Below are 24,578 nucleotides of genomic sequence, written 5' to 3'. Positions count from 1 at the left end.
TAAAATACATGTTTATTTTAAAGTTCAGCAAAACAATAATTTTATTATCACTTGGAGGAATTTATGAAACATTTTAAACAATTAAAAAGTGTTCGTTTTGAGCGATATTTCTATGTTTTTGGAATAGAGCTTGTGTGACCGCCTTATATATTTAATACCAAATACTAGATCTGTTAACAATTAAATTTTAAAATATATTGAATCGACGTTTTTGGATAAGCGAAAAAATGGATTCCTTTTTTAGGGAATCAATGCATATACCAGTCTGGTCACCTTAACAAAATTAATATTTGGCTAGAAGGCGATAAGGGACAAATATACATCTTGTGCGATGATCGTTACCCTGAGCGGTCTTTAGTATTGCTTATGAAATTGAACAGCATTTAAACTTTATTTTCTTTATGGGTATTTTTTTTGGGTATGAGTTAAATACTTTCCGATCTGGTAGCAGCGACCTCTTCATTCTCTTTAACCTCAATCTTCCTCTCCCATTCTGATGACACATCACATTTTGAGTGTTACAGCACGGATCCGCTGGAGTGTTGGGTTGTAAATGTTGGTGTATTTAACATTTACTGTTCGATATTTTCTAACAGGTCAGCTTCCTTGCGCAGTGCGCTTCAAAATACATGTTAATTTTAAGGTAACAAATCAATCATTTCATTACCACTTGGAGGAATTTATGAAAAATTTTAAATAATTAAAAAAGTGTTCGCTGTTTTCAGCAATATTTCGATGCTTTTGTGACCGCCTCACAGAAACATATTATTAATACCTTTTATTAGCATGACTGATTTTGAAGTGAAGTGGGGGAATGGAAGAAAGGCAAGGAGCTAGAACTAGATTAAAAACTTATTTGGGTATCGATTAGTTAGGTGTCCTTATGGGGTACAGCAGGTTGGACAGTCCCGCTTAACCAAAACAGCCCCGTGGTCTTGAAGGAAGCGGAAATGAGCTTTCCCATCCATGCCGAGATCAGCAAACAAAAAAAGGCACATTCGCAAGCCATTGTAAACTTCGTGATGTCACAGTCCTCCATGTGTGCTGTGACCATTTTTTAGTTTTCAAAAGCCTTGGCTTATTTATTAAACAGAGGCCAATCGTTTTTTAGTTATTTGTTTAAACATTGCCCTATATTTTTAAATTTTTTTTCTTCAATGTTTGGGTTTTGTACCCAGCTAACACATGGGAGCTAATTCCTTTTCTATTCAACACTGTGAAGTCTTTCGTGGTAAACGTTGTCCATTTTTATTTAATTATTTTGAAAAAGTGTAAATGGGATTTGATTTTGATTATTAATAAGAGGCAAGTTTTCCGTTGATCTTTTAATAATTGATTGCGACATTCTCTCCGTTATCTTTTCCAACTCTATTATTCTATAACTATTATTCTTTCACACCCTTCTCTGTTTTGTCACTGTTTGGGGCCAGCTACTTTGTCACAGAGATTCCTTAATTCATATGGAGAAAAAAACCGTCCACTTGACTTCACTCTATTCTTTATTATTTATACATAAAATGTCGGCCGCAAGCCAAGGTAATAAGTAGAAGGCTTGGAACCCCGGAATTGGTATAAATGCGATGTTTTCACACACGTAAACAGTCACTTTTATATAGATAAAAAAAATTTTTATTGATCGCCTTGCGCCTTTCCCTTTTTATGGGTATGAGTTATATACTTTCCGATCTGGTAGCAGCGACCTCTTCATTCTCTTTAACCTCAATCTTCCTCTCCCATTCTGATGACACATCACTTTTTGAGTGTTACAGCACGGATCCGCTGGAGTATTAACCCTTCAGTTCTGCAGTAGGGACGCGGTGACATGGCTCAAGGCAAAAAGCTTTTTTTGTGCCTAAAACGCTGTGCCGCTGTTGACGTCAGCAGAGCAGTCGGCGCAGCGTAGAAGACTGCCCACGAAAACGATCGTGCAACAAAGAGAGGCAGATATTCGGATATTTCCCTCTCTTTCTTGTCTTATAATCTGCTGCACTCCGCGCTCGCAGAGACAAATTTCGGCTGGTCCGTTATTTTTTTTTGCGTCTCTCCGTTATGTTCGGCTAGCGACTAATATTTCGGCGGAAAAATTTTCGTGGAGAAGCGACATGTGAATGCCCTAATATTTAAGGAGCATTATTGTGTATAGAAAAAAACAACTAATATTGTTTTATAAAAGTAAACTATTTGATTATAGTAAAATTTAGAAAATTGAATTTACTTATAATGTTATATTGTATTTACTTATTATACATTCTTATTACAATATAATTTTATAGTTAAGTTATAGAAATTTAGTCCGTTAAAATTGATTTAAGTATTTAAAACATTTAAGTATTAACATTTAAAAAAAAATCGTATTGTATTTTTTACTCAAGAAGTAAAAACTATATAGTCGGATATATTTCACTTTAGAAAGGGTATAGGTGCAGTGGCACGCGCCAACAGCGAAGAGAAAACAAAAGAAATCTAGTAAAGGGGTGAGAAGACGTGGTGCATTCTGTTTGAGTGATTGAAAGGGAAGCATCCATTTTAATGGTGCGCAGCAGAGTTACTTTAATCGTTTAGTTAATATAATAAACACAGGTAAGTGCTACATTAAGTTTAAGATGTTGTGCATTGATCTTAGTTTAAAGTACGTAAATTTTGAAGGTATTCAATGGGTTCCGTTAGCCGAAAGTGGATGACGAAATGTTTTGTGCCAATAAAAATTCTGCAACAAGCTATAAAAGGTAAATATACAATTAAACAAATAAAACGCATTTTTTAAACATATGTTTTTTCAGGAGCGTTGGCCAAGGATTCAGAGGACCCGGACAAAGGTTTAAGAACGGCGATGTCTAACGTTAAAAATAAGCTTACGAAGCAAAAAAACAGAAACAATAATTGTACAATTTTTGAAAATCTAAATAGTACCATATAATTAAAATGAATTAAAATAAAATGAATTAAATTCTATATTTTTTTAATTGAAAACTCAAGGAAAAATTCTGATTTTCACAAGTGATTCACTTGGGACGGGTCCCTTGCAAGTGATTTCACAAGTGAAAACTCAAGGAAAAATTCTGATTTTCCCAAGTGTTTCACTTGGGACGTGTCCCTTGCAAGTGATTTCACAAGTGAAAACTCAAGGAAAAATTCTGATTTTCCCAAGTGATTCACTTGGGACGAGTCACCGGCACGTGACAGGCCATACGAAAAATAAGTATAAGGAACAAGTGAAATCCCGTAGGACTTCGAAAAATTTTCATTTGAATTTTCACTTGTGAAAATGCGGACATCCCATACAATTTTCTATATGGAGCGTCACTTGTTCTTCACTTGTGCAAGAGGACATGTCCCACGGGATTCACAAGGTGATTCACAAGTGAAACTTTTTTTTTGGAACTGAAGGGAAGTTGTAAATGTTGGTATATTTAACATTTACTGTTCGATATTCTCTAACAGGTCAGCTTCCTTGCGCAGTGCGTTTCAAAATACATGTTTATTTTAAGGTAATAAATCAATCATTTCATTACCATTTGGATGAATTTTTGAAAAATTTTAAATAATTAAAAGAGTGTTCGCTGTTTTCAGCAATATTTCGATGCTTTTGTGACCGCCTCACAGAAATATATTGTTAATACCTTTTATTAGCATGACTGATTTTGAAGTGAAGTGGGGGAATGGAAGAAAGGCAAGGAGCTAGAACTAGATGAGAAACTTATTTGCGTATCGATTAGTTAGGTGTCCTTAACTATTTCAAATTGCCTATGCTTGGGCTCTGTTTGTCAGCTTATTTTTTGAAAAATGTTTGCGACCTCCTCTTTTTTTTCTCTCCTAATTTTTATATTATCCATTTTCGTTCTTCTCTGTTCATACACTTTTATAAAGCTAAATAATGCAATATTTTTAAATCAAGGCGGTAAGGTTTATTTTTTAATTCGCCCGCCTAGTTCGAATTCGCCGCGTCTTGTTGGAATTTGACTCGCCTTGTTAGGAGTGTGTCTTTGCTGACCTAGCGGTGTCACCCTCCTGACGTATACTATGGTGAAAGTAAATCCCAGACTTCAACCCTTGCCAGAACCGTTGACTAATTTAAAAAGTTGAACGCGGTTTATTTAGATTGCACACCAAATTTTGCAATTTTAAGTTGTTCAATGGTCGCTTTAAATTAGTTTTAACTTCATTAATTATTTAAAAACTCAACATTCAACAGCTGACTTTAAACACAAATGTAAGCTTAGAATTTCAGTAAAACATCTGTAGAAAAGTAAATGTTGAAACATTTTTTCTGATTTTGGTCGTTAATGTGACATTTAGAAATTTTCCCTTAGTAACGAAACCCCCCAAATAAAACACTACTTGTCAAACGGTTATATTGAACTTTTCACATTTAATATACACTCATTAGACATATATTATCGGAGCGAGAAAATCGAAACATGCATTCAATGATTACCTCTACCCACCCTGCAACTGCTTACACTTATGGCTGACTTTCGCTTCTCCTTACATTTAATAACTGTTGTACAATCTGTGCAAATCGAGTGTGTCTATCACTGTCCCATATGGTTTTCGGCTCGAATTCATTCTTTGATGTTGAGCGAGAATAATACACAGAATTATGGACAAAAATGCCAGTACAGCTATATATATATTTTAACTGGTATAGATTGGTTACAATACACATATGTTAGGATGCACGTATTTTTAGGGTTTCCTTCAATGTTCCAACTACTCCCATACCTTGATATTTGCCAGAACACCACTCCGTTTAATTCCATTGTGCTGCAATTGTTTGGTGATTATAATACTTAATGGACATCTATAATATTGTACATTCAATGGACATCTAGATTAGTACTGCCCGCAGGCGAATGGAATGGGTGTGTTTGTGTGTTTTGCCCTAAGCTACTAGTGTTGACATTCATAGTTAAAAATCTCAAAATTCTCCATCCGACCGCCGTATTTAATAGAGCTGGTCGCAGCACATACAATAACAAAATGGTTTTGCTTTTGCTCTCGATTTTAGTGGACCTTGTGTAAAATCACATATTGAATTTATGTAAAACTACGCCGACATGAACCTAATAATAAAAGCCCTGGCGTGCATCTAGTGTTTCTTGCATATTTCTGTTATCTTTGATTAATTTTGAAATGGTCCCGACTAACATGAGAAACCTAGGGCGTGCCGTGCCGGTTGTGAGTGCACGATGGGCTCCTTCAAAAAAACAATTTAGGTTAACAATTACGGCAAAATTCCTAGGTCTAATTAAGCAAAATTGCACAATGTGGTTAGTATATTGTATGGTTCGATCCATCGATCAATCAAATTCCGAACATTTAATCCAAATAACATTCATGTAATTTTAAAATGCAATACCATTACAAATGTATAACTACACGTATATAATTAACAATAAGTTTCATTTGGCGAACGAGCGCCAAACCATCAATAAATCAGTACAATTGGTATCAATAACTCTTCGTCCTCGAACAAGGGTAAAATATTATTTTCTTTTTCAAAAATTATTGCTTTTAAATTTGGTTTCTTTTCGTATTCTCAATTCTTTCAATCAAAAATATAACTCAGTTATTCCAGTCGCAACTAGGTTAAGGTGTCCCGGACAGATTCAAACGTTGAAAATAAGCCCAACTCATGCTGAAAATGAAACGAAAACCATAAAAAACCAATTACAAATAATAGATTTATATTTAGACAAACTATATACAATGATTAATGGGGTAAATGACTAGCGTAAATTAAAGCTAAAATTATACACAATATATACAGTTGGGAATAATACCCCCGGTAGTTGTCGAGTCTGTTCTTGGTAACTTAAGAGATAGTTATGCCTAGGATCTTGCATAGTCTATAGGAAACTTTTGGGATACATTTTGGATTATTTTTGAGCTTAGAGTACGTGCAGATTTTCGCAGCTCTTGGACTTCGAGTCCCGAGTCCAGACGCGGCCCAAAAGACCCTTGACTTTCAGGCTGGTGGAGGTTCTGGAACCACGATATTTGCGGGGACTGCAAAGGAGAAGGGCAAATATGAGCATTACTGGCGGATTTCAATAGCCTGGGCCCAGGGGTCAGGGGTCGTGACTCACCTGCTTTGGGCACTGCCAGGGGGCGTGGCCACCGACTCCCCCAGCGGACCCAGCGGGGTATTGGCATTCAGACAGCCGGCATTTAGCGGCGAGCAGGCGCGTCGCTTTGACTTCCTAATGGAACGCTTCCGGAACAGATCCCTGTGGAAGTAATACCCGTGAGTACATTAAGCAAAATCTTAAAGCTGCTCTCCACCCACCTGGACTTCTCAGGATTCTCCAGCTTGAGGCGTATCTGTGACAACAGACCCACCAGCAGTTCGTCCACGTTGTGATTAATGCCCACCGAGGTCTCGATGAATTTACAATCGTAGGCGGTTGCCATGGCCTTGCCCTCTGCAATAAGGGGAAAACGAGTGAGAGGTTAAGTGAAAATGTGTGGAAATTATGGCCAAAGGCATTACAGTCGAGCCTAGTTGGTCGCCCATCACCCCGGTTAATCAAATCAAATGGCCTCGCTTAGTTAACTCTGAGTTGGCCATAAAACCTCGACTTCGACTCGGATTTGTATCTAAACACGTTGGCGATTTGATGATGCAGGATACAACCCCCATCCCCTCATCACGTCTTGGCCACAGTTGTGTACACAACTCGTAAAATCTGAGAGCATCAAAGTTCGCAGTATGCCGAGGTACATCAAGCGTGTGACCCTCCTGGTGCAAATTTTATGACAGGCTCACATTTTTATTAACAATGTGACGAAAGTTGTCCGATACATATGGTATATATTTGTATATGTGCTTTTCGGTTCGTTTTATTACAGTTTGATGGTCTGCCCAGCCTTTCCTGGTTGCCTGTCCCTTTAAGGACTTAAGCTCTTTAACCTACCGAGCTAAAACTCGTTTCTAATTAAAAGCAAACAGAAGTTCCCAGCATCGGACCATATTTACCCCAATTGAATAATTAGTGTGTCAAGTGGAATGGCGCAGCCATCATCAAATATGTAAAAACTTGAGAGGTGAAAATGGAAAACGAGGATAACGCATTAACATTTCAAAAGCTATTTTGGAGTTCATAGAGTGGTACAGGCCCACATATATGAGTCACTGCCTGTCGTTTTATCCACATCCATACACATATTTTTTCCAATCACTGTGACAATGTATAGATTTATGAACATATCTTTTATCCAGACGTTTCTGGGCTAAGCGCTCATTTTATTATTGCCAGAGGCATACAAAATTCTATAAATACTTTATGAAATTAGGGCGCCGAATTAGGTGGACAGGAACTCACCGCCCCAAATTCTCAATTCAAGATTGTGCGTTGGTGGTGGTGGTGGTGATGGTGGGAGGTCCTGTTGTCGCCCTGTTTGCAACAATAGGCTTATGGGCCTCAAAACCTTGAGCGGAACACATGCCACACGGGACGAAATGTAATCAATTTTGCGCTGAAACAATTTCCCTGCCATTTGCCGGGGAACCCTTCCAGCCATCGCCCAATCCTCCCACATCCACTTTCATAATAACAAACGTAATTTAACGGAAAATATTGAATTACTAGGATGAAAGCGCCCGAGTTACCTTCTCCTTAAAGGGAATCCGATATAAAAGTCAAGTGAAAGTACTTGAATAGACAAAAGACCGCCGAAATGGGCGACGGCGACCTCCAGTTGGGGGAGTCTGCACCACTTAAGACTCGGGCTGTTTGTGTAGGCGAACCGCCGGTTTAACTTCCGCTTGGGCAAACTCTTCAGCTGACCCCCACGCGTGGGTCCAGTACCCATACACCTCAACTATATCGGCTTAAAAACGCTTATATATATATATCTATTTTTAACAGACTCAATCGAGCGCATTTTCGAGTGTTAATGAACGGGGTGAATCGACCGAATCTGACCACATATTTACCTTCGGAGGTGACCAGGCGACTCCTGGCCAGGTCGGCCTTGTTGGACACGAGGATGACCGCCTTCTGGGCGATGTTCTGATTGGTCCAGAGCACCTGCAGCACCTGCTCCGCCACGCTGAAGCTGCTCCTGTCCGCCGCCGAGTAGATGACGCAGTAGCCATGCGGATCGTAGTTGGTCAGGCACTCATCCGGCTGTGAATGGAGGACGGGAGTGGAGTGGATGTGACATTGAGTGAGGTCGAGAGCTTGGCCAAAGTGTGATTCCCCGCCCGGGCGGGTTAGTTGATGGCCGTGCATGCTAATGGCATTATGAAATGTCACAGATAGAGTGCAGGGCGCCGGACGGATGAGCAGGTATATATAATAGCAGTGGTCACAATAATAGCAACAAGGCTTCGCCGGCTACCAAATGGATTTTTAAAAGCATCTCTACACTGCTTAAAAGTCCATTTAGTTAATAAGCGCAACTTAAAAGCAAATACATCTGAGTATCCATTAAAAACGTTTTAATATTTAAATATTTGGTATCGACTTTAAAGCAAGATAAAACTAATGTTCCAAAAAACACCTTTTAGGTCAGATGTGATAAAAACAATAACCACAATTAGTAATCACCTAAGGTTCCAAAAGTTATATTTTAAATTAAGAACTCACTTATTTTCTTTTCAAAGTAAATTAATACTATAAAGCTATCAATGCTCGACTTTAACCTCTTTTTAAAAAAGATATTGCATTATTGCGACCTCTGCACCACCCTTTCGATATGGTAATTGATTGGTACTCACGGTCATTTCGGTGTATCCATGGTCGATGAATATCAGCTCGGACTCTTCGCCACTGAGTAATACTGAAACGGCCTTCTCGCCGGACTCATCATCTGCACACATTCAAGGAGAAAATCTAGGTTAGCACCAGTGTATTGTCGTGTGCGCAAAACTATAGCCAAGTTCGAGAACTTAAATGTCAAGCAATGAAATGATTTAGGTACAACATCAATTTTCGGAAGTGCAAAAAACAAGGAGTGTGTGCATGTTTCTGTTCTGATGGGTTCTATCTACAAGTGTCGACCTCTGCATGCGAGTATTTGGGTACCCATTAGCCAAGTTGGATGAGTACGACTCGGGTATGGACCGGAAGTCCCCATCCCGAGTGCGCCGAAATGTATGCTAATCTATGGGAAATTAAACTGGCCCCCCGAAGTATGCAACGATGGGGGGTGCAACTTGGTCTGGTCGGAAAACTCATCTGCAAAAAGGTAGTGAAAAGTGGAGGGAAAGTGCTCGGGCCATTGAAATGACTTTGTTTGTGTTAGCCAGTGCTCTCTCAATTATTATTCATTTAATGCGTTCTCTGTGCGCTTTTTTGTTTATTTAATTAAAATCACCATATATAGCTGGGGTATGTATAATTTTTTTCGTATATGGCACGACCATTATTTGTGCCCCGTCCCCCGTGAGCAATCAATAATTGCAGCCAGCTCCTCTGACCGAATCATTAATTAAATTTCATTTGTTGTGTTTGTGATGTGCATAATCATTTCAATATCGTATGCCAGTCCTCAAGGCTGCCCATCGAAAGGCCATAAATCACAAGCGAAACAAAGGCCGCAATCGTTTGACAATCGATTGGAGTGCTCTATAGGACTATATATTATATATGGTGGTGGGGTTTCTAATTGGGTACTTTGAGGTTCTATGGGTTCTAACTTCCGGGGCGTGGCTGGTGGGCAGGTGTATTACGGTTCTGGGGGGGAGGAGTAATCGAACCCAATTGGGAATCGCAGGACTAATGCAGTTGTGGGCAAGTGTTTACTAAGTTTGTTTTAGTTTGTTGGATAGTTGAAAAGCGTTTCAATTATACGTATAGAGATATTTGGTTAAATATTAAAGAGTAGCATAGTTAACAAGGTTATTATTAATATGGTTCTTATTATGGCTGGTTGCTTTTACCGTCGGCGGCTTTTTCAATTAGAATGCGTATATCACAGTTGCCTAGATCTGTTATCGATATCGATCACGGAATACGGAATACGGATTTCGATTTTCGGTTTAGTTGTTGTATGTACAAAGATGTTGTTGTTAATTCGGTTGTTGTTGTTTTTCGAGTTTTGTAGGGTCAGTTTGAGACATTGAGTTGAATGATTGGTTGATATTCGGAATGGAGAGAAACAGAACAAATTATCATTTCTTTATAAAACAGTATGATACAATAGCGGGTTTCATTATGAGGTTTTGTGTGTGTGTTGGATAAGCATTTACACGGGGACCGTTTACTAAGTATTTTGCAGGCAATTTGGAATTACAAGTCTAAAATTTTTAATCCAAAAATTTCCGAATAAAGAAGGAGCCACAAATTTATTTTTATTAACTTTTCCATTCGCTGCCAAGCAATATTGTCTTATTAAATTTTTTTGCCTTCTTTCGTTTGTGCCAATAGAAATGTTTATTCGAATCTTTTCATTGACTCCCTGCCAGAGAATGAATAAGTTTTCCCTGGCCAATTCCATTGCCTTCAAATCCAAAAAGGAGGAGAATTTATTTTGATTGCAGCAGCCTTTGTTGTGCTTTATGCCAATATGTGTTGACCCATCGGCACACTCATAAGACACCCAAGGCAAACGGAATCAAACAGAGGGCGGTACTCAACGGAATAAAACAAGGCGGTACAACTGAAAAATCAAAACTTTCCGAACACGGGATCATAAAAAGCCATGTGATACGGGGGCAAACAGACGGCACAGACACAGAACAGCAAAATAACAAACTAATATAATAGCCAGTTTAAGACAACATAATACAGCACAGCTACAACATCGACTGGGAAAACGAGGGAGGTAGTGCCAACAAATGAATTATGAAATAATATCAACTAAAGCCAAAGCACTCACTCACGACTGGCAGACAGACAGGGGTTGACAAGGGGAGGGGGGTTAGGGTCTATGCAGTGCACTTATGGGGGCGGGCAGGGGGACTTCGGTGGTGGTTTCCAGGGTTCCGGTGTACGGAATCCGGAATCCGGATGCAGGCATCTCCGGAGGCGGTCTAAACTTACCGATGCTCGTGTCGTAGGCGTGCAGGTACTCCGATGTCATAAACTGTGAGACGAGCGAACTCTTGCCCACCGCAGGACCTCCCAGCATCAGGACTCTGGAATCGGAAAAGGGATAGGAAGATGATATTATACGAACAAATTATCATACTAAGCGAGACAACTCAATTTATATTGGTGTTTTAATGTTAATACAGCCAATTTAAATTTTTATTTCAATTTTATAACAGTGAAAATGTATTATAATTGGGCACCCTTGCTATATAGTTCATTTATGTGTGCATTAAAACATGAAACTACCAATTTGCAAATGCTTGCCAAATCAATTTTGATATTTAATTATGAATGTTTTTAAATGAAAGAGGCTGGTATATGACTCAACAAAGCAACCTCAATTTTAGAATTTAATTAATGTTATTCCACCTAAATTTTATTCGCAATGAACATGTGATTGATATATAAACCCTTGCCATAACCACTCTTCTGATATTGATATTTTAATTTAAATGTTTCAAAATGAAGTGGTGGGTATGTGGTATGTGAATTTAAATAATGCTAATCAACTTCATTTTATTCCCAATGATATATGTACTAATATAAGCCATACTGACTCACCTGTACGGACCATTGCCCGGATTGGAGGTGCTGCTCTCTCGGCTGGAAGCCAGTGATGTCCTGGCGGATACGGATGCGGGGGCGGACAGCTGCTGCTGGGCGGTCAGGTGCTCCGTGCTGGAGTTCGAGCTGGCCACGCTGTTGTTGGAGCGACTGCGCCGGCTCTTCAGGGAGTCGCCGCGGTTGACTACGCCCTTGCCGGTGATCGAGAAGTGGCGCAGCCGGTAGTACTCCTCCTCCACTCCAGTGTTTGGCATGGAGGCCACTCTGAAGTAAATCCCCTCCTCAGTAAAGATATGATACTCTCAGACTCTGGTTAAACCCTTACCTGGATCTCTGCTGTGGCAGGCACAACTGATTTGGCCTTCCGGATGCCCGGCTGCCGGGCATCTTAACCGATTGCGAGCGGCTGTGATGGGGTGAACCATACCTAAAATCCAAACAAGGTGACATCGTTAGTAATCCTAGTCCTCTCTCATGAGATGGGAGATGAGGTAAAGGGCCAAGGGAATACCAGTCATAACCGAAACCGCAGCTGACAGCAGTTTAATGGAGATCTAGATATGCATTTCTTACCCACCACCCACTTGACTGGCTTCACCTGCCATGTCCTTGGCCACCATGAAAGCCGAAATACCAAAGGACATGTGCAAGGCGACCTTGAATGTCGACACAGGCTAACCGCAAGCCAGAAAGGGGAAAATATTGATAATTAAAACGACCAATCTGGCGAAAGGTCCACAATTTAATGAAATTTAATGCGCTGCATTTCAGTTGGGCTGGCTGGATATTTAAAATATTTAAAATTTCAAAATGACAATCAAATGCAGGAACTGCGTCCACGAGCAAGTCAGAAATGTTTGTTTACCCATGGATTTCTGCACTAAAAACAAAAACTAAATTCGCCCCCAAAAACGTGGCAACAGGTCGTATGAGTAATTTGAAAAGTTATGAGTCCATTATGGCGTTTGTTGCAATGCAAAACTGCTGGCAGGTGAAGGCTATAAAAGTGCTGCCGCGCTCTTCATTATTTCTGTTTTTTTCCGTTGGACCATTTTAAATTTGATTGCTTTGGTCTGGGCATTTTTACGAGAGTCGCTGAAATCGATTGGCATTCAATCGGAAATTAAATCTCAGGCCCGGGTCATAAAAAGTTAGCCATGAAAGGTCAGCATGGCTAAAGAGGGACGTACCGCATCTCGAAATCGCGCAGCTCCTCGATGGTCAGAGTGTTGGTCACATCCAGCAGTTGCCGCATGTTCTCGTCCCGCTTGTGTTGCTGTTGCTGCTGTTGTTGTTGTTGCTGCTGCTGCTGCTGCTGGTTGTTGTGATTGTTGTGATTGTGATGGTTGTGGGCGTGGCTCTGGGGGTGGTGGTGCAAGTGGGTCGGCGGGTGGGCCAACTGCTGCGAGTTGCGCTTGCGAGCCACCAGCTCCTTGCCCTGCTCCACGCTGATAAAGTCCCCCTCGTTTTTGATTAGCAGCGTCTCCACCGTATTGTCCAGACTTAACGAGGGCTATAAAAAAAAGCGGGGGTGAAAAATAGAACAAAAAACACAGAGAGGGTTAACAAAAAACACAGAATAGCACAGGGGGATCGTTGATTGTAAGCGGATTGCCGCCATTTCAATTGAATCGCCAACTACTCGACCAAGTGTTCATGCCCCGATGACTTCATTCACCGCCTCTCCATCAGCTCATAAATTTGCTGCCCAAATACTTACCACCCCCCCCCCCCCCCCCCCCAAGGATTTTGCCACTCTGCAAGGGCTTTCCATTGCGATATTCGAAAAACTTTTTGCTTTATCTACACACCTTGAACAGGTGTTCTGACAGCCGGGAAAATGCCGTAAGCCTCTGCATTGCGTGTCTGCAGTTGCAAATTCAAATACTTCTCGGAATTCGTGTCGAGGTGAGTAGCCCGCAAATTTATGTTTCGCCCTCGGTTAACTGGCCAAGGACTATTGACCAGATTTTCCCCGGCTAACAGCTAATAGCGCCTAATGATACCCCTAACAAGCTACAGCTATAGGCCTAATTTTACTATGGCAAATTGGCCTCAAGTGCCAACCATCAACAGAATATTTAACCTTGATATTTAATACGCAGCATTAGCATTTGTCAAACCATAAAATAATGAAGCCTATATAATCTCTTCACATATGCCTTTTTCAGCTTAATTGCTTCTGTTTCTCTATTCAATTTTCAATTTTGTTCTGGCTTAAGTCCTATCAACAAATCCCAATCTTAATCACAATTGGTATAAAATACTCGTGCTTTTCCAGAACAATTTCAATCTGTTTTCAATTGTTGGCAAAAATAATTGCTCCTAAATAAATCTCCATCGAAGTTCAGCTTTAAATGTATCAGTCTGGGGGAAAACAAATGACTGCCAGCCATGTTAAATTAACAGGAATTCACGCAGAAATACCTAGACCATAAATTACACCGGCACTCGGCAAAGTCTACCTGAGAACACACACACATTTATTTATTCGGCAAATGCCCAAATTAATTTGTGTATTTTATTGGCAGGCATGACAGTCGGGGAATAGGGAAAAAGTTGGCCTGCATTTCGGCCAAGCGCTAATTAATAATGTGCCAATGTGTTTGTGTGTGTGTGGGAGGGTCTAATGATACCGCCCACTACTAAACTCCTCGTTTTCGCAGCTCCTCCTTTTTAAGACCTTCCCACATTCGAATCAAGTGCTTAAAGTGGCCAGCTGGGGAAACTTTTTGGCTGATCCGACCCAGGGGAGAAATTTGATGGCGCCGAAAGGGGAGGCGACACTTTCACCGATGACGAAACCCCCCAAAAAAGTCCCCAACATCCAAGCAGAAGCAATGACGCGTTACATGCGGCGTATGAGTAATATTTCTTGGGACACGCTGCTATGACGCTGCTCTTTTTCCTCTCGGCTGCCATTTCCCATTTTCCCCATTACACAAACGCCGAAAATAGTTTTTCTTGCATCGCTTAGTGCGTTGGCTCTTCTTTTTTTTCGTCAGATTATTTTTAGCGGATTGCATTGGGGAAAAAAGTTGCTACACACACCCCAGAGTTCCCAAAAAAAAGCGGGAAAGAAGTGCGATAAAGAACAGAACTTGAACGGTAGCATTGCGAGGAGCATTTGAGACTTTAATATTTCTACAGAATTGTTTTTAATGGTACAGTTAAATTCATTCTTCTTGACTGTTTGAAACTTAGATACAATTTTAGCTTTAGAACTTCTGCTCATAACAATGTTTAGTTTGCCATACAACATAGTTGGTGAACTGCGCAAACTTTCACTTGCCAAAGAGCATACAAAATACCATTAGGGAGTACATTTTAAGTACTATTAAGTTCGGACTTGGACAACTTGATTTTGTTACAAAATAATCAAGGAAAGTTTAATACAATTTAAATACTCAATAGTACTCGTATATTGAAAAATGATTTTTAATTTGTAATAAATCAAAACAATATAAATAAAATTAAAAACTCTTTTAATAATCTTTTGGTAATTTACAATGTATGTCGTAAAGATTTTAATTAAATTTAGATTTTTTGTTAAATTTCAATGGGTAACTACAAGTCATGTTCGAATTTTGATTAACTTTTTATACAAATATTTTTAAAGATTCCTAGCTGAACTACGCAGTGGAATTGTGTATCCCATCTCTTGGAAATCGGCAATTAAAAAGCAACCGACTCGAGGTGTTAGGAAAATGTATAGCCCTCCCCGAAAAACAGGCAGATAAAATGTTGGGAATTCGAATAGATAGAAAGCGAGATAAATATACCCCCAAAAAAGAAAGGGGTTTGTCAAAGGCCTGGGCTACGTGCAGAATGGCAGGAATCAATGCCAGATTGACTGGAATTAATCAAGTACAAAGTGCTAAGAGATAAACAGAAACAATAGGCCAGATTGGAATGCAATTAGATTCGGTTTTGTTTAGGCCAAATGCAAACTGCAAATGCTCGGCCTCAGCTATGCAGAATGCCCGCATAAATTATAATTGATATTACAGGAGCTGCCAGTACTCATTTCACACCCCATCGATTGGCAAAGCTCTCCTCCAATTTGGGCATCGTTTAAAAATACATTTAGTTTGCTAAGTGTGTGTTTTTGGAAAATGGCGAGCGCCATGCATGCAAATCACTTTTTTCCATGTTTTTGTTTCATTTTTACGCCGCCCAGTGTTCAATCGCCTGTGAAATCCGGCTAAAGAGCCAGCGGTCGGGGTGGCCAGGTTTTCTGGCTATTTTCATGCCGCACGAATATTAAAAATAAAAAGCGTTCTCGGGGAAACTCGAAAAACTCGGAAAACACGGAAATCTGGGGGGGCTGGCCCAGCGATTTGTTCTGGCTGCGAAAGGAAAACATAACATTACTGGAGGCAGTGGCTGTTTAAATTGTGATATTCCAAACACCATAATTTTGCCCCGCCACACACACTAATCATGAAAGTGTCTGCGATTTGATTTTGATGGACCGCTCTTTCCCGAGAACAAAGTGAAACATTTCGGGTGATTTCTTCTCGTTAGGGGATTTTCTTTCCATCTCAAAAGTGTTCACGTGTCTGTTGGTTGGAAAAGTGCAAAGTGCAGAATGCCAGGTAAATAACCTGCAACCAACTATCCGCTGGCTGGAAAGCGTTTCCGCGAACGATTACTTTTGGCATCCGAGGCATGTGCACAATAACAAGAGCAGAACGCTCACATATCTATATCTCCTTGTACATGTTTATTTATAGCAAAGGTTTATTTATGGCTCTGTTGCAGAAAGTGCAGATTCAGATGCAGATGCAGCCGCAGCAAATGCAGCAATAGCCTTCGCCGCGCCGAATGGGGTCAATGAATTCGAAATCAAAGGAGGATGCAAAATGGCCCAGGTGCGGGCCCCGTTCATAAATCAACCAATTAATGTCACTTTATAAGGCAATTGGCCTCGAGCAGAGTGGCCTACTGAGTCTGAATGTGCCCAGAGGCACAGTGCCCTCAAAAAAAGCAGAGAAAGTGATTCCGAAATAGCTGCGGGGGTCAACAAGCACTAGAACTGCGATATGGGGGGTATCAAGTGGCCGAATTAAGTAGCCGGCCCGTTGGCCATTATCAAGTATACGCAGCGGTGTCCAGCTGAGAGGAGAGTTCAGGCCAGGTCGGGGCAATTAGTGGGTTCAAATCGTTGTGCTAAGGTTGAGGTGAGTCTAATCGAGTCCCTGACCACAACCCTAAACATGTTTTGGCCATTCCCGCGTTATAATTAGCGCCATTGGATATTGTGGCCCTGGCAGAGTCAATAACCGTTTTGGCCATTTATCAAGTATCAATGATCGGCACATTCTGCCTTTTTCCACAAACTAAAAGAGTGAATGGCCGCGGCGCCCAGTGAAAGTGCCAAGAAATGTTTGGCGAACTGACCTTTGAAGGCTGAGCTAGCCAATAAATGTGTGTAGTCTTAGTGATAAAAAATAATGGCTCATTAGTGTTGCTATTGTGTGTGATTTGGTTAATTATGCTTGAGTTCTGGGCAGAGCAACCGTTTAAGGCGGAAAAGCTGGCAAGGACACGTCGGTTTATGGCATCCAAGGCGAACCAACTTCAAATGCATTCTCGCACACATTTGCCTGCAATCAAAGGAAACCATTCGACCACTCAATGTAAAATCAATAGGAAACAACCGACAATGGGGGAAAAACTGGAAACATGTTTGCGTTTCAGCCGATGTTTACTTTGAAGGTGGAAGTGGCATGATGGGGGGAGTGCTGGGGGGATTAGACAACCTCCAAACGATACCTCCCACCACCCACCTCCGATTATCCACAAGGCTGCACTCGCAACCAAGTGCGTGCCTGCTAATAATTCGCCAAAGGAGCAAGGTGAACGGGGGAGAATCGGTAGATAAATCGCCAGGTATCGCAGGGACTCTGGCAATTTATGTAGATTTATACCTCTCGATGCCCACACACGCACACCCCCGAATTCGAAACTTATGGCGGCCATCGATCGGCGCGCGAAACAATTACACTTTACACCTGATTGAAGGCTGGCCCACTAAATAAAGGAGGATGATGCCCCTTGGCTTGGTTCTTTGGAAAATCTCCGTTCCGGACGTCATTCTTTTGGCTTGTTTTGGATGAAAATACAATTTCCTCCCAGTGCGCCGCATGTGCATAATATATGCCTGGCTGTTGTTGTGTTTTTTTTCTCCCACCAGGAAATGCCTTTGCAACGAACATCTATAATCTATCTGAATCTGTTTGTGAGTCCATATATATATGCACTGCTCCAGCACCCCCCCATGATATTCCCTCTCTCTTTATGCATAATGGGCAAAAGTTCGAAGAATGAAATGCTAACTCACTGCCGTTTACAATGAAATCGTTAAATAAACCCGACCAGATAGCTATATCTATATATATATATGTGTCTGGGTCTATGACAAGTTCCCGCCCCTTTTGCCCCCACCCACTGTTTTGACTGCGGCGGCCTTTGCTTTTATGTTTTTATGATACGATTTGAGCAAGTAAATAAATAAGGCGAAAACAACCTGCGATCTGGCAGAGGACCGATGGCTGGACTCTCTCTATAAACTGGGCAACTGGGTCCCTCGCTCTGTTGTGGTAGTTTATTTTGACAGCTGTCATCTGCGAGATGTACGGAATAATAAAGATACCCCCATATTTCGCTGTCACTTGCAACATTTTAATTATTTACGACAAATTCATTGTGGGTCAGAAACTCATTCACTGAAGCGGCGATTGTGTCGCAATATTCATAGCCATAAGTGGGTGTCTCCAGCCGATAACAGTATACCCGAATTCCGATCTAGGCAGGAATTAATCCATAACCACTATCTGGGACCCAAGCAAAGCGGAGCGGTATGAAAATTTATGGCCAAATTGACGTCACCGGTAGTCGATAAATCTCGCATATCGGTTGTTCGATGGATCAAGGCATCAACTTGTTATCTTATCTGTGTACCTATGTATCTATGGAGGGCTTATTGGAGACCCAGCCCCCGGCTGGTCTTTGGCTCATTAGCAAAATCAATCAGGCGGGCGCGTCAGGGATTTTGTGGGATGTCCCTTAACTGAAGGGGATATACATATGCATGTCGCAGCAAGATTTGTGGGATTTACCCAAGCAAATTATAGTTTACCTCCTTGTATCGCTTTGATAGACTGCGACAGATGCGTTTGTAGAAGGGCGCCATGACTCACTGCTTCACCGGATTTATAGGCCTTGTAATGGTTTTTAAATATAGCTTGTATTGTCTTGTATTTAACTCTTTATTTGTCCTTAAGTCACTGCGTTTACATAGCGAACACTAACAGGTTGGCACTAAATAACACGATCTGTTATAAACGGTACTTGTATCTGATTCTTCGCGATTCCGTTTCTTTAATGGCGATGCTTTGCTTTCGGATTGCTCTCTATAACTGACGCGATCGGTGGCGCGCGCCCCATTTTATTAGCTGTGAAAATCGGCCGAGAGAGAGATACTATATGGCGAGAGCAAAAGTGGGAGTGGGTGAGAACACACAAAGCGGTACGAGCGGAAGATCCCACAAGGGAGCGAATCGAAGCTGGAGAGATGGACAAAGAGAGCTTCCGTTATCTATATGTGCCCCCAGAGATGTGATAGGAAGACATTGTCAATAGAACCTGCCCATAAATCAATAAGAACTCATTATCATTACAACTGAGAGTTTCTTTGGAAATGGTATTACACATTCAGGCACTATAGTATTATCCTTTATAGGGAACTTATTGCTCTCAACTGATTTTAGTTGTATAAATAGACAGGTAAAATAAAGAGAGATGATGCGATGCAGTTTCATACGAAATCTATGATATCTATGACAACTAAGAGTTTCTTGGAAAATAATATAATACAATGTAATGTGTAATGCACATCCAAGTACCAATATCCTTTATAAGAAATTTATTATTATCAAGTGATTTTATTATAAATGTAGTCAGGTTAAATAAAGAGGGATGATAAATTGCAATTTCATAAGAAAACTAAGATATCTTTTAAATTTTGAACATGAAATTTCCTTCCCTGAATGATTTTTTTTTAGAATTATGTGAGGATTTTTTTAATCAACCGAGTCACCTAACTTAAATTTCGCGATAAATCGAATTAAACAACCGTTCCTTTTACCGTAAGATATAGTGATTACTAATATTTCAACCCCAACTGTACTCACCTGCTGGACGACGATTGTGGCGCGTGGCTGCTTGCAGACGGCGGCCGCCTCCAGGGGATTGGCGGTCACGTTGATGGGTCCGTTCCCACTGCCGCCTCCTGGCCCGCTGCGATCCTCCGTCTGAATGTAGAACGGCTCCTCCTTCTGGTGGCGCTGTTTGCTCTTGAAGGATCTCCGGCGAGCGGAGTCCGTGGGACTGACGGCGGACTCGCTTCCCGGACTGGGCATCATGTGATGCAGATTTAACAGGGACCCCGATCCTGACCCCGATCCGGATATGGAGCCGTGCTTGGGCGGGATCTGCTCAAACTTGCTGGCGATGTCCTCGAACTTGTTCAGCTCGGCATAGGAGTGATCGCTGGGCGAGGAGGAGGACTTGGCCTGGGGATAGAAGGCGTCCGACTGGGGCACCTGTTCCAAATCGTAGAACACCTTAAACAAATTTAATAGCCATATACCATTTACAGCGGGAGTTTTATAACTAGTTGACCCCAATACTGGGGCAAGGGAAGTATTTTGACATTTCGCATAATTTCCCGAAGGCTTAGCAATTGACTTCAAAATGGTGTAGAAAAGTTATACCCAAAAGATCAGGCTTTCTGATGATACTACTTTCATGGAGATGACTCTTTATTAAAAGCTGACCAACCAAACTTGTCTTACTATCTTTACCTCACTTTCTAGTAAACGTATGCGGAAATGGATCACTCTAAGGAACAATATTTACCTGGGGCACGTACTGCTGGTTCTCCCGGATGGTCGTGTGGATCACCGAGTCCGGCCGAATTCGCTTGGAGTTCTTGCGCGAGGGCGGACGATCCCGCTCCTGGTAGTGCTGCTGCAGTTGCTCCTGGTGGCTCAGACGCGAGTACTGCTGGAAGATGTCTGCTCCGGATTTCCTCTCGTACACGGAACAGTTCTCCGCCTCCGAATCGCTGCTGTTGCTGGCCGTCGTGGAGCAGGGGGCGAAGCACTCCCGCTGGATGCGCTCGTAGTCCAGGGCCTCGCGATCGAAGGGGAACATGGTGCCGGGGCCAGTGGCCTCCCTCAGGCATCTCTCACTGCTTCCGCTCGAGGAGCTGGAGGAGTACTTCCGCTGCTGGGCGGATGGGGACAGCTGGTGGGGCGGAATATTCTGGGATTGTCTGGATGGCTTTTGCTTCCCCGAGCTTCCGAAGAAGTTCGCCTCCTTCATTGTGGGCGGCGCCGAGCTGACCTTGGCTATGGCCCCCGTGGAGGCGATGGGCGTGGTCCTCCGCTTCTCCCGCTTGGGACTTGCCCGGCGACTATGAGACGGTGACACGCTGGGCGAGATGTGGTTGGGGTCACGCTCCCGGGGTCGCAGCTTCTTGCTGCGATTGCCAACGCTCTCGCCGCTGCGCTCGTCATCCTCCTCATCGCCCTCGCTGGCAGCCACGCCCCCATTGCCTGCAACCCCGGTTCCAGGTCCTCCTCCTCCAGCTCCTGCTCCTCCTCCAGATACAGATCCTGCTGGCATGTCCTTTCCCGACTCATTACCATAGCTCTTGAAGGAAAAGTGACTGGCGGACTTTTCGCTGCTGCGCGCCGACATGGGTGACTGCGGGGGGTCGAAGGTGAAGTGCTCCCGCCCTCGAGTGGGCGGTGGAGCCGTGCTGGGCTCCCGTTCCCGCCCCCGCCGCTCCTCCCGCTGGCTGCCCGGCGAGTGACCGCCCGTCAGGTGGCGCCGCTGCGAGGAGAGGAGTGGGGTGGTGGAAGAAGGCTCGCCGGTCAGGATGGACAAACAGGACTCCTGGCTCTGCAAGGCAAAAAGGGTAAAGTGATGGAGGATGTAGTAACAGTTTATGGGTTGCACCATAAGGCTAATATATGCACTCAAAGCAATTAATAAATAGTGAAGCTTATTGCTTCTTTCAGGATTAATTTACAAGACTCCCGGCCTTGCAAGCCGAAGTAAATTATGGGGAAACTGTGTAGCAATCAAAGGGTGCTATTATTTTACTAAATCAATGTCCTCATCAAATTAATATATTAAGTACACTGATAAAAAATGGAACAGTAAAAATAAATGTCAGCATATTTAATATTCAAAAAATACAAATACGTAATGTTTAAAATAAAACATAATACATTTAATTTGAAAATATTGAAATCTAGGTATATAATATTGGATAATATGTTCATATTTACTTTAAATATTTAACTTAATTATAAAAAGAGAATCTTTAAAAAATATCTTTAAATTAACTATGATTGTTAAATTAAATATTTTCATATTTACTTAAACAAAGTTGAATATGGTATCCTGAGATTTACAACATTTTATTTTATCAGTGAATGCTTTCATTTTTAACCTCTTCCATTTAAGGTCTAATGTATTACTCTGTATAAATAATTTGATAAATATTACAAAGAAAATATAGTATCCCATTAAATTGAAATTTCTCATTTCTTGTTAAAGCTGTTTCTGACTTTGATTCACGATGATAGCAACACCCATTTATTCTAAGTTGCTAATAATAAATTTAGAAAGATTTATATTTATGGAATTTTAAACAGCACCGAAGAATAAGCTGAATTTCAGGCTTTAAAACGGAACAAAGAACCGTTTCAGGCACCCTTCAGTGACTTCCGAGTACAATGCGAAGTAAATAATCACATGATTCAGTGCCGGAAGCGGTTGCTGGCCAAGCGGGCTTAATCCGGAATTTAATTCCGTTCCGTACCTCGACGCTGTCCTGGAGATTCATGTCGGGCCTGGGCGGGTACCTCGAACAGCTCGTTAGTTCCAGCTCAGTGGCACCGCGTCCATTGGCACCTCCCACGCCGCCCAGGCCACCCATGCCACCCACTCCTCCGAATCCCTCGTGCTCCGAATCGATGTGGACGGCGGTGAGGAGCGGTTCTTCCAGCGAACTGAAAAGCGGCTCGCTGGGTCCCGAGTTGTCACCTGAGAAGGGAAAACACAAAGAGCCCGCGAAGGAGCGGGCCAGATTGATTAGTTGATTAATTAATGCGGCTCGCGAGGACATCAATCAAGCAATCAAATCAGGATGTGTGCTCTTACCCAAGTCCAGGGAGTCGTACGTCTCAGAGGTGTCCGTGTGGGTTACGTTAGTGATGAGGGTGCAGGCCGAGTCCGTGGACGTGTTAATGGTGGTATCCGGAATAGAGGCCGATGAGGTGCCCATTACCACCAGCTGTAACCGGAGTAGAGCAATTACTTTGGGTCTGTTAATACTTAGTGATTTGAAAAATGATAGATATCCCATACATCAAGTAACTAAAAAGCTTTAAACCATGAATTTCGAGAGAGTTTTTCGTGCTTAATCCCCCCGCCTATAGATTTTATTCTTTTTTTTAGCTTTATATAAATAACTAAATGGATCGTTGTAGCCTTGCGAGTAGACTTAAAATTTTTTTAATCCGGTTTTTAATGGTTTTTGTTCAAGCCGAAAATTGGATTATGCATAAATCTGATCTTGGTTTTATACAAAAATTGTGTAGTCTAGCAAATGTGGCTGGAAATAATATTTTAGAAAACCATTTCACATCAAATCCGACGTCCATAAATGAGAGTTTAAATACTATATATATTTTTATGAGGCACATAAAATACGTTGTTAAAAAATGTTGGTAAACATTTATTTTTAAATTTCTTTAATAAAATTCAGGTCTACAAGAGTGTTTTCAATTAAAAATCCGATAATACTATTATTACCGATCCATACTATTATTACCCATTAAATATGTGGATTACTCCATCTTGTCCCCAATATTTACCTTAGGCACTCCACCTGCAGTGGTCATGTTGTGCATGGGTCCGCCAACAGAATTGTGATAGGCACTGGACACGGGATTCAAGGGAAGTCCGTTCAGAGGAGTCGACGACGTGGTCGAGGCATTGATCTTGTTCTTGATGCTCCGTCCGCTCTTGAAGTACAGCCGGCGGAGAGCTGTGGCCGCCGAAGAGCCGGACGCACTGAATCCATCGTTGTCGGAGCCACTGGAGTTGCTGCCGCCGGAGAAGAGACCGGAACCGTTTAGCTGGGCGGCCGCCCTGGTCGCCGTGGGCGTGGATGGCTTCGATCTGGACACGTTGTTGGGCAGAGAAGAGGCATTCGATATCCTTCTGGCACCAGGATGCGGTGACTGCGATTGGGATTGGGGTTGAGATTGGGCGGGTGAGGCGGCTCGGGGTGCGTTTGGTGACTTGTCGCTCCTGCCGCCCGAGGGTTGACCCAAAGCCAAGGCCATCATCGCCGCCGATCGGGTGCTCATGTAACCAGCCGGTGGCTTGGACTTTCCGGAGATGGAGTTGGAGTTGGAGTTGCTTCTGCTGTTGTTGTTGCTGCTGCTGTTGCTATTGTTGTTGTGGTTACCCTGTGCGGCATGAGCTAGAGATGCCGTCATGGCTGCGGGATACAAAAAGGAAATAGAAAGTCGGTTATGACAGGCCGAAGACAGTTGCGGTTTCCCTTTGGGACCCTTTAATTTAGAGCCTGCGGTTTCCCATTGTGGTAGCTCATACATAAATGCAATATGTTGCTCGTCTTTTTAAAACCAAACTACACTTTAAACTAAATGTTGCTTTCTAGGAATAAGTTGTCATCTATTTTATTTTAGAGCTATCTTATTATTTAGATTAATCTTATTATATTAGGGGTTATATACATTTCTACTCGTTCAAAGTGTGATTATCTAAAATTTATTTTAGTTTATAAAAACATTTACCTTGTCGTCAAACCATTTGATTTTAAATTAGAATTTTTGGATTTCAATTGTTCCATTGTTC

At 41.9% G+C, this 24,578-nt stretch overlaps 1 protein-coding gene and 1 long non-coding RNA gene across 7 annotated transcripts in view; one reads left to right on the top strand and one right to left on the bottom strand.

Moving 5' to 3' along the window:
* The first annotated feature begins 1,795 nt into the window (after positions 1-1,795).
* LOC139352578 (uncharacterized) lies at positions 1,796-2,952 on the top strand. Its single transcript, XR_011603803.1, has 4 exons — positions 1,796-2,172; positions 2,410-2,580; positions 2,647-2,726; positions 2,781-2,952. It is a non-coding gene; the product is annotated as an uncharacterized lncRNA (long non-coding RNA).
* A 2,718-nt stretch (positions 2,953-5,670) lies between these two features.
* The window catches only part of Rgk1 (Rad, Gem/Kir family member 1), a 44,794-nt gene continuing 25,886 nt past the window's right edge, over positions 5,671-24,578 (bottom strand). For 2 of the 6 annotated variants that reach the window (XM_065863270.2, XM_036813262.3), the window contains exons 4-18: positions 23,567-24,198; positions 22,851-22,983; positions 22,510-22,733; positions 20,532-21,581; positions 19,805-20,236; positions 12,797-13,119; positions 11,932-12,033; positions 11,604-11,870; positions 10,992-11,086; positions 9,890-9,937; positions 8,726-8,817; positions 7,940-8,132; positions 6,290-6,425; positions 6,090-6,230; positions 5,671-6,009 (exon numbers count right to left, since the gene is read on the bottom strand). In XM_065863270.2, coding sequence (XP_065719342.2) covers positions 5,892-6,009; positions 6,090-6,230; positions 6,290-6,425; positions 7,940-8,132; positions 8,726-8,817; positions 9,890-9,937; positions 10,992-11,086; positions 11,604-11,870; positions 11,932-12,033; positions 12,797-13,119; positions 19,805-20,236; positions 20,532-21,581; positions 22,510-22,733; positions 22,851-22,983; positions 23,567-24,198 — 3,986 coding nt within the window. In that variant the 3' untranslated portion in view covers positions 5,671-5,891. Of the gene's footprint in view, positions 6,010-6,089; positions 6,231-6,289; positions 6,426-7,939; positions 8,133-8,725; positions 8,818-9,889; positions 9,938-10,991; positions 11,087-11,603; positions 11,871-11,931; positions 12,034-12,796; positions 13,120-18,750; positions 19,036-19,804; positions 20,237-20,531; positions 21,582-22,509; positions 22,734-22,850; positions 22,984-23,566; positions 24,199-24,578 lie in introns of those variants that run through there. The other 4 variants (XM_036813263.3, XM_036813264.3, XM_036813265.3 and 1 more) reach the window with 4 other exon arrangements.

Source organism: Drosophila suzukii, chromosome 2R (genome assembly GCF_043229965.1).
Source record: "Drosophila suzukii chromosome 2R, CBGP_Dsuzu_IsoJpt1.0, whole genome shotgun sequence".
Lineage (NCBI taxonomy): Eukaryota > Metazoa > Arthropoda > Insecta > Diptera > Drosophilidae > Drosophila > Drosophila suzukii.
The sequence above is the reverse complement of the archived record's forward strand: the minus strand, read 5'-3'. Positions and strand labels throughout refer to the sequence as shown.